Source organism: Sander lucioperca, chromosome 4, assembly GCF_008315115.2.
Source record: "Sander lucioperca isolate FBNREF2018 chromosome 4, SLUC_FBN_1.2, whole genome shotgun sequence".
NCBI classification, from domain to species: domain Eukaryota; kingdom Metazoa; phylum Chordata; class Actinopteri; order Perciformes; family Percidae; genus Sander; species Sander lucioperca.
The window spans coordinates 13966713-13983776 of NC_050176.1; the positions used below are offsets into that span (position 1 = coordinate 13966713).

The following is a 17064-nucleotide window of genomic DNA, read 5'->3' on the forward strand; positions in this document are numbered from 1 at the left end:
CAGTTTTAGCTGTTGGGGAAGAAGGGGATTGAAGGGATTGACAAAAGGAAGGGGGAAAAAAAGAGAGCAGTAGCAGCAACTCTACCCTAGAAAGTGAACCCAAGCACAACATCTCTTACAGAATCAAAAAATACATCTCCGTAACTCATTTCTGTATTTCTTCACCCTGTTTCCAACTTGATTGTTTTTGTCAGGTAAAGTTTAGACCTTTTGAAACCCTTTACTGTATGCCATTTGTTATTGAACTGAATTGAAGCTCAGTCTTCTTTGCCTTCTTATTTTGTAAATCTTTCTGCATAGTGTTTGATACCTAAATTGTACATCTAAAAAAGCAGAAAAGAGCAGCTGCTCTCGCCCCCAGACACCACAGCTGATAAGCTATGGTAAGTAAGACTTTTAAGAAGTCACTAAGCATTTAGGTCGTCCCCACTCTACCCTGGCTCATATCTCCGTGAGGTGTCCTAAGGTGCTAGAGCAGCTGTGAACTAGGTCTGTCAGCGTATCCGTCTCCCGTGTCGTGCCAGACGCCACATCTTGCTTAGAGTATCAGGGATTCAGTCCAGGTAATTAATCTGAGCTTGTTAGCCACATGGCAGGCAGGTCGTAGAAGAAGCTGGCCTGCACGCTGCTGAGGTGACTCAACACCCACCTTCTTAATAATAATAAACTTACGTATGTTTATGTTGCATGGCTGTCCGTACACCAGCTTGTGTTGACGGAGTGCGCACTGCTGGCACACGCAGTAGCTTATCTCAGCTCGGCCCCGTAGGAATGATGTCGTTTAAAGGGAGCGGGCTGGGAGGGTGGGGTGAAACTGATATGTGCTGCTACCTTGCTCTCCCTCAAATCTACCATGAGACTGCAACAGCAAATGATGGCATTAGGGAGGAGGGGAGGGGGCGGAGCAGATGAACTGCTTTCCTTGCTAGAGCAAGGGAAGATTCGTGGGCCAAGGGAGGAGAAGAAGGGTAAAGCTGGACAGGTGCTAAGAGAGAGATATGTGGTTTTTTTTCTCTCTCTCTCTTTCTCTCTCTCTCTCTCTCTCTCTGCACAGGAGGCTGGGGGGAATGAAGAGAAAGGGAGAGAGGGAAAGAGAGAAAAAAAAGACAGGTGAAATATTTCCCCCTGTGGCAGAGGAAATGGGGGGAAAGTGGAAAGGGCCAGCTCTGTATTGAGAAAAAGACTAAACCATTCCCGGAGGGTCTGCTGAAAGTCTCAGCCCCACAGACCTCTCTCTAAATGTACCTACCAGTGATGGATGATATTAACGTTTACCCCCTCCTCACTCCTCAGCAGAGCTCAGGGACGAAGGTGTGTGTGTGTGTGACTGCTATCCTGGCATGGCCTCCTCGACACTCCCAGGGAGTAGAAAACGTATCCCCTGTAACAATCGATAGCTACCCCCAGTTCCCAGCTCCATCTGCAGTCCACCGCAGCTCCTATCTTCAATGTTCGGCACTACTATTAATTCTGTGCCTCACCGCTTCCTGCTTAGAGCCCGGTCCCTGAGATTAAAGAGCAACACAGCTACTGGAGTCCTTTTCTCACAGGAGGAGGGGGAGAGGGAGCACAGTGTGAAGATTGTTTATCCAGAGGAATCTCCTTAGTGCCAGTTTACAAATACGACTCATTTCCACTTCAGGGCCACATGGGGGCTAACCTCAACTCTTATCTCAATTAATTTGGAACAAATCAACATTTGTGTGATGCTCTTTGCTTTTTTTTCCCCCAACAGAATATATCCAGCTGGGATGCATTCAAAGAAGTAGTTTAAAACACAGCAATCTATTGCTAAAATTCAGTCAATCAGTTGCTCAAATTCTAGATTCATTTTAGTTTTCAAGTAGTTGTTGATGACTCATTTATCAAGCAAAAATACCAAACATTTGCTGGTTCCAGCTTATCAAATGTGACGATTTGCTGCTTTTGTCTGTCTTACGTGATTGTGAATTAAATATCTTTGGGTTTTGGAGGGTTGGTATGACAACAGATCACCTGATTGTGAATAATTGGGCTGTTTGTTGCAAAAACAACAAGATTAGTTACTGCAAGTGAACATATGACGAGCAATTAATCAGTGCCACCCGCTGAGCTGAATCAGATGTATCTTGTCACGTTATCAGTTTAGTTTAAGGATTAAAACATCTTACCTAATAAATACATGGCCTTTGGTGTGTGATGTAGAGCCACTGCTTGCTTGTTTTCCCTGTAGCTTGAAGGAATAGTTAGACATTTTAGGAAATGCCTCTTGCCAAGAGTTGGATGACAAGATACATACTATGTGATTGATTCGCGATTGGTCAGGCGGGTGTATGGGTGGGGCTTAGATACCGCGGCTCTACTTCCCAAGCACTACTGCGCAGAGTCAAAAATAACAAGATAGCAGCACCCGTATCAGGGATATTTCGGCTTCACTTTTGTACAGTGGGAGAAAGTGTAAACACGCCGTCCAACTTTATATACTAGTATATATATATATATATATATACTTTATTTATAGTCTATGGTTTAAACAAACAGATTTTGTTACCTTTGGACAGCACCAAGCTAGCTGTTTTCCTGTTTCCAGTCTGTTAAGCTAAGCTAACAATCGCCTTGTTCCACATTCATATTTACTGCACGGATATAAGATTGATATCTATCTTCTTGTATAACTCCCAGCAAGAAAGTGAAGAATTGTATTGACCATAATGTCAGACTATTCCTTATAATATTCCTAATATTACATTTTCTAAAAAAAAAAATAGGTGAGGTGGGACGCCTCCACTTAAAAAATACAGCAGTAAATGCAGTTGTGTGAAATTGTGATGGACGTTTTCTGATCTTATTAAGACTAAATGATTACTAAAAAACAATAGATTAATTGATCCTAAAATAATAATTTGATGCAGCCCTGTATCATCCCTTTCTTTGCTATATACAGTACCGACAGACGCTGTGGAGATGTGGGTAAACTTGGGCTTAGCATACCTTTGTAAAGATTTTGTATATTTTGCTGATTTTTATGATTTAAGTGATAAGAGAATATAGACAATGCTTCATCGGCTAACATTTAGTATCTATGTGCTATAAGCAAAGTAGATTTGTTTCATCAAGATGGGTTGAGGAACATTCAGCCGCTGTTGTTTTAAACATTTGCTCGCTTGGGAATTTTTCCAATTTAACTGTGTCCCTCATCTTTTCATGTCTCTCGCAGTGGGACTCAAAGCAAGAGTAGGCTATCCGTTTCTCTAGGGCAAACACATGCTGCCTCTACTTTACTTGCTCTCTCCCTCCCTTAAACACACACACACACACACACACACACACACACACACACACACACACACACATGAACACTTTGGGGAAAAAAGCCACATCAAGCATTCACTGTACACACATAAAGCAGACTGAAAGCACACAGACTCATTTTACCTCTGCAAACATCCAGTGACTTGCACTGCATGGATTAGCCCCCTTACACATTCCCTTTGAAACTCGGCAAGTAGGGATTTCTTTTTAGGTGATCACTGGCCTAAGCAGCTGTTACACGCAGGATTAGCAGGTTCTGCTAATCAGACAACATGGTCTGTTTAAACTAGGCAGGGTGAAGAAAGGAAAGGAAGGGAGAGGTTTTGACAGGCAGGAGGCAAGTTGAGAATAAAGGCGAGAGAAAGCGAGGGGAGGGGAGGGAGAAAAGGAGGTGCAAGAGACATGAAATAGGCAGCAGATGATGACGGAAGGGGAGCGAGATGTGGAGCAGAAGGGATGAAAGGTGAGCAGAGCAGAATTGGGATGTGTGAAGAGAAGTGTGAAGGGAAGGAGAGGGGGGAAGCAAAGAATCAAGAATAGTCAGAGAGGAGAGGAGAGCCATAAGCATAAAGGTATCAGACCTCTGCCAAGGAAGCAGCTTAAAAGGAGCTGACAATGACAATATTGTTTTGTGTCCTCTGTTTTTCATCCTGTTTTCTGGTCCTTGTTTCACTTCTAAAATATCATCCCCCGCCTGTCTCTTTGAGTGTGAAAGTGTGTCATCCAGTCACCTATGTAATTGTGCTGGTACAAGGTGTTGGCAGAGAGGGAAGGTTGATGGGCTGATAACAGACCTGGCTTTAGGGATGGAGAAACATTTCTATGCTGAGCGTCTGGCTCACAATAGCATCTCACTTGCTTCCCATGTGTCTGTCACCTCTCCTGCTTCCATTCTGTCTCACATACCTCACATTGCACTTAGCTCTCCCTCACCCTTTTTCCTTCCTCTTTTCTGTGTCTTGTAAATGGAGAAACACATCAGGGATCCCTGTTGTTATGAGCTCTATCTTTTCTCGGCTGCTGTTTGTAGTTCCGTTCCCCCTCACTTTTCCCCCTCCTCCTCTTCCTTTTGTGTGTCAAGCAAGGTGTGCAACAGTGGTGTGGCAGCCAGGCAGCTTTCCTACTTTTCCGTTTGATGCATCGTGGCACATTTCACTGGAACAAGCCAGCGCTTACTGGGAGCAGAACTCGTGCCTCGTGTCAGCGCTCCACCGCCTTGCATTCCCCACTTTCACTCATTACCCTTTTCCCTCTTTCTGCTCTCCCCTGTGCCCCTTCCTTCGCTTTAAGCCTATTCTGCTGGAAAGATAGGGAAATTGTACATTCAGACATTTACACACACACACACACACACACACACACACACACACACACACACACACACACACACACACACACACACACACACACACACACACTATCTCACATATGCAGATGCACGGCGCTGACAAGTGAAGCCTTTCCAGTCACATGCCACACTACTACAATTTCTTCACATTCTCATGTGGCTCCACTGAAAAAGGAATTGTACACATGCATGCACATGCGCCCATAAACACAAAACACCCACACAAACTCACAGTTATATTCTGGCCCTTTATCCCTTCTTGGTAATCTGTTTACGGAGTACTGGGCCCATTTGAGGGAGAATTTAATTGAAACCAGGGCTAATCTGATGATTGCACGGAGCGGCAGAGCCCTCGGCCCTGCATCACCTCCAGTTAGGTCGCACCTTGTAGTCCTCGCACTCAATACCTTGCTACTTCATTTCATGCCTCGCGGTTCAATGCAGCGCTGCCCACTCATACATGCCACGTTGATTGTTAATCCGACATTTGATATGCACGGCGCTCACTCAATTCTGATCTTGTTTTTCTTGTGTGTGTTTTCCCTCCTCCTCTTTTTCTCACTCCCCACCACTTACCCAACGCTTCCCTTGTCTTCCTCCTTCTGTTCCCTCTTTTTTTTCATACAGGATGGATATTACTCGCACCGGCCAAAGGAGAAAAATAGAGTGGACAGCAACAACGAGAACTCTGTGCCCAAAGACTTTGAGAACATAGACAATAGTAACTTTGGTGCACGCTCACAGCCACACCGGCAGTCTGTAGGGGCCACCACCAGCAAGCAGCAGCAGCGGGAGAATCTGCAGGAGAAGGCCCACGCCCAGCAGCAGGCCTGGCGGGACAACTCCCCGAGTCTGGGCCGCAGCTCAAACGAAGTGCTGCCTGTAGGCCACCAGCCACTGGCAGTCGGCAACAATGCCTCCTACCCAGGCGATCAGGGCGTCGCGGGAGTGTCGCACCAACACTACCGTGCCTCACAGGCCCAGCAGGCCCAGTCACAGCACAGACATCAGCACCCGCACAAGAAGCAGGCAACTGCAGCGCCACTGGAGGTGACCTATGACCAGCCACCCAAGTGTGAGATCAGTGGGAAGGAAGCTATTTCAGCTCTTTCCAGAGCCAAGAGCAAGGAGTGCCGGCAACAGATCGCTGAGGTGTACTGCAGACACAAGGAAGGGCAGTTAATGCCTGAGAAGGTCACTCGCTACTGCCCCCTCGAGGGTAAGTCCATCATTGTGATTCATTTGATCGATGCACGGAAATTTGTGACCATCAGTCACCTTGTCCCTACTGAGTTTGCTTTACTTGTGTTTTCCGCCTTATGCGTCGATATCAGACAAAGAGGGCCATGACATAATGTTGGTATTTCACGAGTTAGGGAACAGTCTGTGAGAGCTGTGTGGAGGCAATCCTAGCCCAATTTCCTTTAGTATTTTGAGTACAGCCCCTTTAAGAGCTCCTTACTGCAGCACTCCTTAGACAATTATTCATCTCAAATCACTTCACAAATAGATTCAGTATCAGGAGATCAATAATCTAATAGAGTTTTTAGCTTGAGTTGATCATTCTAGCAGACTTACTAAAGTACAAGATACACAGAAAACACAACTGGAAATAATGCTGAGAGGTTGTCAATGTCGTTTTCACATATAGTTTGTCTGTTATTCAAGCCTTTTTTCATAGCAAAAAAAGTATAAAGAGTATAAGTATAAAGAGTGTCATCTGACCAGTCAGGCTTTAGTACATGGTATAATATTTCCTCTTCTCGTAATTACAATTCTCGTCAAAGGCAAGAAATGTCTTTGTTGCCGACATATAGGCCTAGGTAATTGGTGAAGTAAATTGTTGGAGAAAATGGGGATGCTGCTTGTATTCTCTCCAAATTGGTTTCCAATTTTCATTTGTCTTGTCAATCTGGCCACAGAACACACGTTTTCTTTTCTTTTTGTCAAACAGACGCACACAAACACACATTGGGCTTTTCATTTTTTTTTTCTTTTTACGGACATCTGCAGTCTGGTTGTGGATTCTATAATAATCTGTTGTGGCTGCCGCCATCAGTGGGCAGCACGCATCAGCAACTATGTTGAAGTGAACAGCACATACACACACATGCATTTACACTCATGGGAGTGCACTGAATGCAGTGTGGACAGCATGGGAGGAGGAGAAAGCTTTTATACATCCTGCCTGTTCTAGTCAGATACCTTCCCGGCCCTCGCTCGTGTTATTAGAACTCGAGGAGGCACTGTGACTTAGCAACTTTTGTACATTCTCCTTCCCAAGAGCATGAGTATCGTTTGTCTAGGCCTAAGCTCCTGTCATCTCACACAGCAACTCACTATCCCACTCAAACTGACAGTTTGATCAAAGGAGACAAAGAAATTGAAAAGGGCTTTCCCCTGATGGCTGGGCTGTAACAACACGACAGCTAAATTAAATCACTTTTTTCTTGCTCTCCGTCTGCCTGCCTGCTGCCTGCCAATGTGTTATCTCTCTTTCTCTTCCCTCCTCTGTTCCCCCATCCCAATTCACGTCCTAACCTTGTTAGCAGAAAATTGTCCAATTTGATTTGATCGGTATGCTGTCCTTGAGGCCTTGGCTAGATTAGCAATTGTGATAGCTCTGGTAATATTAGCATCATTGAATACAGGAGGACCATGTTCAATCTCTTTGCCATTCATATGCTAACTTGGCTAATAATGATATAATTGGGCCGCATTGCTCTAGCAGGGGTAGCTTGCAGTGACTTTGTCCCTATGTAGCTTCAACCTAATGGCCTTGTACTGAAAAGGATTTGTATATTCCTATCATCATATCGTCATATGTAAGCTGCTATGATCAATAACAATGCATCAAATAATTATGTGTAATGTGAACGCAGTTGCTCGTAGTTACAAACCCAAAGAGAAATAGCAACCAACTCTGAAAATCCCCTCAGCTCTATGAGCTCTAAAGCTTTTTTTATAGTGCAGCATTTAGCAGATAAAGAGCCAAAAACTGCGCTCAACAGGTTATTGTCGACTAGCATCTTGTTAGCTGATGTTGTTAGCTGGTGATATGATTGTTGCTTGCTAAGGTAGCTGAGGATGATTGTTTGGTTGTTACTTGGTGGGTTGATCAGCATGATAGCAACATGCTAGTTTGCATAACATGTTGTTAGCTGGTTAGCCTGCTGGATGTGTAAATAGGCTGCTAACAAGTACACCATATCAACCTAATATATGATAATATGTCAGTGTTGTGTTCAGTGTTGTATTTGCTCTGCCCCCAAGTGGCCAAATATCTGCCGATATGATTTATATGTCTTCTGCCTCTGTGGATGGCTTGAGGGAGCAGACGCTATCCCCGAGACATTTTCAAATGCAATTTGGTACAAGCCCTTTGGGATAAAGCTCAGCTCTTGTTCTAACCTCTCATATGAGTGTGTTAAGATGGAGGGTGGGTAAGAGCCCTAAGTTACACAATATGATGGAGGAAGAGAGTAGGGTGATAGCAGATGAGGTAAAAGCAGTTTAAAAGATTGATGGCAATGGGAAGGATGATGAAGAGTGATGAGTTCAAGAGGAGCTGCTTCTTTTTTTTTTCTTTTGGAAAAAGGCCTGCGGTGTCTTCAGGTGCAAAGTCTGTTAAAAAATACTACAGATGAAGCTCTTCTGCAGATAAACTCATGCTCAACAAAACTGACAGTAAAATTTAGGTTCTCTCTCACACACACACACACACACACACACACACACACACACACACACACACACACACACACACACACACACAGCAGTGCTCATTAGTTCAGCTAGCTAGCATAGCACACAATCTCAAAGTGCTTTGTGAAGCGACTGGCCAATTATCCGTGCAAAGCAAACCAGTGAACCTTCTTAGCTGGCCACCAATTACCATTCAATCTGATACGGCCCACAGCAGATTTCCCCCCTGAGCTGTCACACACGCATCCACACACATGGAGAGAGAGCGAGAGAGAGAGAGAGCGAGAGAGAGAGAGAGAGAGAGAGAGAGAGAGAGAGAGAAATAAGTATGAGTGACTGACAGGAGTCACAGCACATTTGGGCTAATGTGGGCCAATCGGAGCCAAGGGAGCGTGTCATTAACCACAACCTTGTGGTCAGCCTTTAAACAAAGCCATGTTGGACACCTGCCCTTAAATTTGAATGAAAGAGATTAGTTGAACGGGAGGAGCCTGGCTTCTTAGCCCGTCCCTGTCGACTCATCAAGAGAAGACATGTTGGACGCTTGCCTTTAAATGTCGAGTAATTACAGGACCCTTAGGGCCAGACTAGGAGAGGAGCCGGGCGGGTAATTTTTTTGGAAACGTCACCTCAGGGAAATAAACAGCTCCCACCTCAGTATTCCCCCATCTTCCTCTAGTTCTTCAGCACAGACAAGCTCTTGGGAACTGGAGTCCCAAATTATAGTCATTAATCTCCTTAAGGCATGTTCTGTGAACAAACATGGCTCATAAGATGCATGTGCACATGTGCTGTAATAACTGAGGATTATAAAACAAACGGTTTTATGTTGCGGGATTTGATGGTGCAGAACTGCTTTGAGAAAGTTTTTTTTTTTAGGTCTGAAGTGCAAGTGTCTGTTTTTAAGTGGTTAAGGGTGGTACAAAACCACACAATGAAGCAATGTGAGTTTACCAATGGCTCACCAGAGATTGTTGGAATTGTTTAATTTGATAGTGGCTTGGCAGGGCGCAACCGGGGCGGTGTTTGCATGCATGCTTATTGTTGTCATTTGTGTGAAATTCAAGGCATCTTCTGGGAGTTTTGCCTGAGAGGAATGATGGCACATTGTCAAACCATGCTCTACCCTGAAAGCCCCAGAGGATTTTGCTTATAGGATTCCTGTCTGAATGAGGATAGTAGTTACAGTGTGTGTAGTGTCTGGTTGAAATTGTCATAGTTCCTATTCAATCACATAAGAAAATGGATGAGGGAGTCATGGTTTTGTGGTTATGCTTTTCTGTTCCACAGCAGGGCTGAGGTAGCTGTTTGCCTTTTTGTTCTTATTTATTCATTTATGTATTGATATCTTAGTTGTAGCATGGCTTTCTTCCCTTCTGCATAATACTGACCAATGTGGCCACCTGAGAACATCTGATTTATTTAGATGACACAGTGAAGAGCAAAGGGAAGTATTATATTATTATACAACCACCTCTGTCCTTCACAGCACTTTTCAAGGAATAGTGGCTGTATTATAGTGTTGTATATCTTAAACAGAGCTATGTTAATTGGTAGTTTATAAAACAGGTACTCCCTCAGTTCAGACTGTGGTAGTCTCGCATTGCCAGACCTTCCTCCAAATTGCTGCGGAGGAGGGTCTGGTTAGTCCACACATGATTCCGGGATGGGAGATAAACGTGCTCTGGGTTATTGGCATTTCTTTAAGCCAATCACAATCGTCATGGGCGGCGCTAAGCTCCACAAGAAGGCAGAATTTCGGGCGGCACCGGAGCAATCCCGGAAGTAGAACATTGTGGATATAGACTAAGACCGTGGCAAACTTAGAGACAATGTAAAATACCTACTAAATGTTCACTTGGGACATAACAGTTAATTATTATGAATATGCTAATCATACAGTACCACTCCAACTGCTACTTAACATGTTGCCTAGCAGCCTTGTTGTTTAGCTATTTCCGTTTATTGTTTAATGAATGAAAGAATAACATTTAACAGTCATCAATAACTATATCCATTAAGCATTTGCTTTCCTTGTCCTTAGAAGATATTTATAGGTGCTCCCCATTATATAGTGACTAATAGCGCTGTCTGTGCAGCCTCTCATAGATTATCAAATAAATAACAACATTTGGCAATCAAACATGCAAACCCCTGGTTATATTACTGATGAAGAATCCACGCAATGTTGTGTAAATTAGATGTAGTTAACACAAGATATATATTCTCTGGTACCATTACATTAATATAGATATTGTTGTTTTTGGGCCTCACAGGTAAAGCCAATGCTAATGTCCAGTGGGATGAGGACTCTGCGGAGAGCTTTCCATCAAAACCAGTCAGAATAGTGTTTGTCCTGGTGGTCCATGGACGAGCCTCTCGCCAGTTTCAACGCCTCTTTAAAGCCATCTACCACACCTCGCACTACTACTACATACATGTTGATCAGGTAAGCCACGGAGAGCCAAAACAAACATGATGCACCTTTTAATGTGAAAGCAGTCAAGGCCTTTTAAATCCACCATTTTATCAAAGGAAGATTGGTTAGAATATTTCAATTTTCTTTGTTTTTCAATTACATTAACTTGTAAAATGTAATCTCTTGGCATCAGACACAATATTAATCAGCGTGTGTGATCATTTGCTTTGTTTCAGCGCTCTAACTACCTGCATAGGCAGGTGCACGCCATTGCTGCCCAGTATCCGAATGTGAGGGTGACACCCTGGCGCATGGCCACCATCTGGGGTGGTGCCAGTCTGCTGACCATGTATCTTCGCAGTATGGCTGACCTGCTTGCCATGAGGGACTGGAGCTGGGATTTCTTCATCAACCTCAGTGCTGCCGACTACCCCATCAGGTAACACAGATTGATCTCACAGAAAGGGGAGTTCAGTATAGGGTAGAAGGGGAGACCTGAGGGGAAGGCAGTCAGGTAATTTCCCTGTAAGAAAATGAAGTGAGGTATAGGGGCAAGCCTCTACAGTAGTATAGGTGGCAAAGGCAGTCACCAGCCGTGCACAACAATAGTAGACCGCTCTCAGCCGATATGGAAGAAATTCAATACACACTGGTCTGGGTTCCTGCGGTTAATTGTGAGCTTTGAATAAAGAGTCAATCCAAACCACACAGATCAATGAAGTAGAACCTCTGCTTTTGTCAAACACTATTCATTCATACCTTCTCTTCCAAGTCCCTGCTTTCTTGCTTGCACTCAATTGAATGGGTTACATGGTGAACTGATTACAATTTAATTGCCCAGAGTCAATACCTATTGACTTTCCAGGCCTGTTGTGTACTGTATGGTCCGAAAGTCATCTCTCCAGTCCAAAGCCACAATGTCTACGTGAACTGGACATGAAGTCATGGAAATAGCCTGTTGGAGGATATATTTTGTGACTTGTACTTTTTTTATGTGAGTTTATAGTCCTTCTGGAAGTTCAGGGTCTGCTGGGTTTTTGATGTAGCTCTGCAGCAGCCAATTAAAATCCTCCTATTAAGGAGAGAGTTATCTCTTTTGCGCAGCCAGATGTCCACCAGTTGAGTTTAGACAAGCTGTAATGGCCACTGGGTAAAATGAAGCTGGATCTGATGTCTCCACAGCTGGAGCTAAGATGCGGCAAATGGGGATTTTGTTCACAGACGGGCTCAGTCTTGTTGGATTTTTTTTTCACCATATCAATGAACGCTGCTGACATGCTGTCCCTGTCTGTTTGTCTGTGTCTGTGTTTCTGCTGCAGTGTGTGCATGCCTGTCTTGCAGTCTAGTGTGTCTCTGCACCTATCTGCGTGCATATTTATCCTGTCTGTACGCCTGTCTGTCAGTCTGTCAGTGCATGATTAAAGGTATTTGCGAGTGCATGCACCGAGACACTGTTTCCTTCCCGTCTTTTGGCTTTTCATTTGCACATGAGGGTGATGTTGTTGAGAAAAAGGCTGACAGTGGAGGTTTTAAGCCCCATCTCTTGGGAAACGAAACGATTGATGGAGCGAAAGAGGGAGCCGAGAGGCAGAAATGACAGGGAGTGACGAGGGAGCGAGAATAAGCAGTTAGGGTACGGGAAAAAGAGGGAACTGCATGTTTTGGATCCATGCAATATGTAAATATGTAAATGGGACCCTTGTATCTGTGCTTAGCAAGTGCATTTGTAACCACAGCTTGGATTTGACCAAGTCTGTGCACTGTATATTTACTGAGTTGAACATAAATGTGGTCCTTTTAAGTGGCAGACCTGGGTTCAAGCCCCTGCGAAAGGGAGCATTCGTGCTACTCGAGTGTCCTCAAGCAAGAAAGTGAAACCCATTCAGCTGTTTTGTCGCTGATAATCCTTTCTGATTTTTTTGGGAATGGGATCAGGATGAAAGAAGCATTCTTCCTCAGAAATAAACAGCTCAGCATTACATTATCATTATGGACTTACAATAGCACACTACAGCACAGAAAAAGATGTTGGAATAAGCAGATGCCTCGCTACTGCCAGACTGCAAATATGTTAAGCTGCCAGTGTGCTTCATCAGAGCCGCGCGTCGGATTGTCCAATAGCTTCGGAAACTCAATGCCCCCACACCTTTCCCATGTTGGACATTCACACCTACCTCACTCCGTGGTTCATATGTATTATGAATACATATTCACCAGTATTTCCTTAAAGTAGCTTTACATTAGAGTATTTTTGGTCACAGACTAGAGCTGGGCAATATATCAATATTATATCGATATCGTGATATGAGACTAGATATCGTCTTAGATTTTGGATATTGTAATATGGCATAAGTGTTGTCTTTTCCTTGTTTTAAAGGCTGCATTACAGTAAAGTGATGTACTTTTCTGAACTTAACAGACTGTTGTAACTGTTCTGTTATTTTCCTTTATCCACTTAGTCATTATATCAACATTACTGATGATTATTTATCAAAAATCTCATTGTGTAAATATTTTGTGAAAGCACCAATAGTCAACACTACAATGTTGTTGCAGTATCGATATCGAGGTATTTGCTCAAAAATATTGTGATATTTGATTTTCCCAATATCGCCCAGCTCTATCACAGATTTTCTAAATGACATTTTTTTCATTCCGCCCATACTGCATAGGCACTGGGGGGGGGGGGGGCTTCCCTGTCCTGCCCAGCCCTGCTCTGCCCTGACTACTGCTGTTGTTATCAGTGGGACTGGAGACAAGCATTATTTCCCCTCTAATTCCCTGATAATGTCTGTCCTGCCGCATGGATGGCTCTCAAAGGCAAACCCAGAGCCCCTCACACCAGCAGAGGGGCTGTGTGTCCAGGGGGAGATAAACTGTGTGTGTGTGTGTGTGTGTGTGTGTGTGTGTGTGTGTGTGTGTGTGTGTGTGTGTGTGTGTGTGTGTGTGTGTGTGTGTGTGTGTGCAGGGCGGCTAGAGGATGAGTTACACGCTTGCTTTGTCAGAGTGCAACCCTCTTTCCCAGCTTTTATCTACAGTCTCCTTGCTTTTACCTATCTTTCATAGACTTTACAGCAGCTTTTAAGAAGTCTGAGCTTTTTGAGACATTAACTGGCTGCAGGCGTCATATCTTCTAATCTCTTTCACTTTGTCATCTTTCCATCTCAGGGAAAAAGCTGTGTCTTAAGTGAAAGGTGTCATTTCCTGATGTTGTAAAAAAGCCTTTATAACCCATCAGAACTAAGCCAACTATCTTGAAAATGTAATTTTAAAAATGTCTGAAATTAAAAAAACCTTGTTGAAAAACTAGCAGGATTTTTTTTAATTAAGTTGCTGAACTTTTTTTCCCGGGACAAAAGGGATGTATGATCCATCTCTCATCTGTTTGAGTGTTGTTGGAGTGTGCGTTGTACCTATAATCCATTGGATTTCCCCTTTGGAATAGTATATTTAAAGTCTGTGTTATAAAAAGGCACATTTTATAAAAAAGACACATTATTAATTTAACAGTAAGACAGTAAGAGTAAGTTTAAATGGCTATGATATTGAAAATGTGTACATTTTGTAGGTAGTGTGTGTGTGTGTGTGTGTGTGTGTGTGTGCGTGTGTGTGTGTGTGTGTGTGTGTGTGTGTGTGTGTGTGTTACAGTAATGTGTGTGTGAATACCACTGTGAGACAGAGCAGCCACAGGGCTGACAGTAAGCAAACTAGACCCAGTGGACGGGGTGACCACTCAGGTGGCAAATCTGGAGCTTGACATGAATTCCCCTCGCTCTGTGTGTGTGTGCGTGGCTGCGTGCCTACAAGCATTTGTGTATCTCTGTGCATGTATATTGCATTGTCGGTGTGCATGCTAGCAGATACACAGCGTGTATGCGTGTGTGCGTGTGTGTGTGTGTGTGTGTGTGTGTGTGTGTGTGTGTGTGTGTGTGTGTGTGCGTGCGCGTGTGTGTGTGTGTGTGGGGGGGGAGAGTAGAGACAGAGAAGACTGCATGTGTCTGTCCAGCACATCATCAGTTAGGCTTTATGGCTCAGGACCTCCTAAGATAAGCCCCCCAGGCTGTGAAATTGCTCCTTGAAGAGAAAATGACGTTAATATGCGCTTGTACCTCCCCCCAATGATCCTCAAGCTTTTTACCAGGGCTTCGCTGCTCTTTTAGAAAGGCAAGCCAAGCCATCATGAAAAGCTCCACCACAGATGAAATGTTGGAGCCAATGACTGTGGCATAGCCCGCAGAGCAAAGCTTTTAGCCTGTCTGGCCTGTGTATGAGGGAGTAGACTGCTCTATAATGTAAGAGCAGCATGAAGTCATTCATCAAAATCATGAATCGCACAATCTTTTGTATAATCCTAAATAGTTTTAACGACGTGAAGGGACCGAGGGGCTAACACTAAGAGCAGCCGAGGTCTTTAATTGTGACTTAAATCATTAAATCTGAAGTATTTCTCTGTAAAATTAAACACACACCCCCAACACACACACACACACACACACACACACACACACACACACACACACACACACACTCAAAATGTGTTCTGCTTATCGTTACTTCACTTGGATGTTTAAGCTTCACTGTGGAGACTGATGTATGTGCTGAGTTTGTTCTCCAATCTGAGTTTAACACGCGTTATGTACCAGCGTCATATGTGACATCACTACTAGTTTAGAGCCAATCCCAGTCCAGTATGCAACTGTATGCAAAGTGTGATGTGCAAAATTGAAGGCTCCAGTGTACATATGCACTGAGAATAGACATTTTAGTGAAGCAGGAATGTTGTGTCTGGTAGTTAACTTTTGAAACATTAAATATTTGCATATTCATAGATTTTGGATTTTCCAATAAGGAAGATGGAGTTTGGTTACATGTGACTGACAGCGGCCCCCACAACTGTTAAATGATGGGCCATGATTAGCTAGTCGCCCCAAATCCCATTTGATTGGATGCAGCATATAACAAGATAATTGAACTAGTAAGACATTTTCACTGCATTTTTAAGTAACTTTTTTATAACCACCAGTAACAGATGGATTCATTTGCATAAGCTTCCTCCAGAATTCGCATTTTACCTATAACACGTACTGTACTGCAAAATCAGTGTTCCAGCTAGGCCTCACCATATGTTTCCCAGTCAAGAGTAAGTCATTTTTTTTCCATTTCAGGACCAACAACCAGCTGGTGGCCTTCCTGTCCAAATACAGAGACATGAACTTCATCAAGTCCCATGGCAGGGACAACGCCAGGTGAGATGCAGATTTTTCAGATTTCATTTTAATCTCCCCCACAACACCCCAACCTTTCTCTTACTCTCTGGCTAGCTCTCTCACTCTCTGTGTTTGTCTCTCATACTCACACACAGCAGCACCTAGCGCACACACAGCGCGCGCCATGGTTACTGAATCAAAATACAATTAGCTCCCATCTGTGACTTCATTAATTTACCTTCTTGGTGGGGTGAGCTTGTGAGGTCGCTGCCAGAACCCCCTTTTCTGTTGCCGCCACCCGGCCTCCCTCTACTTTCTGCATCATCACACCATGTTACAAACCAGTCATCGTCCGACACTCTGGGCAAAAATACCCCTGAAACACATGAAAAATAAAATCAGCCAGCTTGGATGCATGAGTCAGCGTGACTCAGCGTGACTCAGCAGTACCTTTTTCTATTTGCTGTCACAGTATTTTATTCAGTGCCGTTTGATGAGAGTGAAGCTATTTTGTTCCTGATTTAATTCAGTTTTAACAACAATTAGGATCTTGCTAAACCACCGCTACAGTAAATGCATATATGTGGATGGCTGAAGCTAATTGAAAAGTCATCTCTGTGTGTGTGTGTGTGTGTGTGTGTGTGTGTGTGTGTGTGTGTGTGTGTGTGTGTGTGTGTGTGTGTGTGTGTGTGTGTGTGTGTGCGCGTGTGTGTGTGTGCGTGCTTGTGCCACAAAGTACATCAACAGTGTTCAGGTAACAGAGGGAACAATCTGACCTGGTTGACCTGAATTTGACTCCATCTATCCAACACTCGATACATTCACAGCAGTAACACCACCCATTATATATGCAGGGTGTCATTCTTCTTGTTGCTGATAAAAGCGTGGAGTGACAAGTGCCAACAGCACATGTCTCAAGTCATTTAAGGCTAAAGATAGAAGACAAGAAGATAGAAAGGAAAGTGGTGTTTGGATATATAGTACTACTATTGTAGTATTATTATTATTATTATTTAGGGCTGAACGATTTGGGGAAAAAATCTAATTGCGATTTTTCTGCCAGATATTGCGATTCAATTTGCGATTATTATTTT

At 43.7% G+C, this 17064-nt stretch overlaps 1 protein-coding gene across 1 annotated transcript in view; it reads left to right on the forward strand.

Annotated features, from left to right (window-relative positions):
- Positions 1-17064, forward strand: part of LOC116042843 (xylosyltransferase 1-like) — a 79036-nt gene that overhangs the window by 37886 nt on the left and 24086 nt on the right. The window contains exons 2-5 of the mRNA XM_031289245.2: positions 5267-5858; positions 10621-10793; positions 11000-11202; positions 15929-16009. Coding sequence (XP_031145105.1) covers positions 5267-5858; positions 10621-10793; positions 11000-11202; positions 15929-16009 — 1049 coding nt within the window. The remainder of the gene's footprint in view (positions 1-5266; positions 5859-10620; positions 10794-10999; positions 11203-15928; positions 16010-17064) is intronic.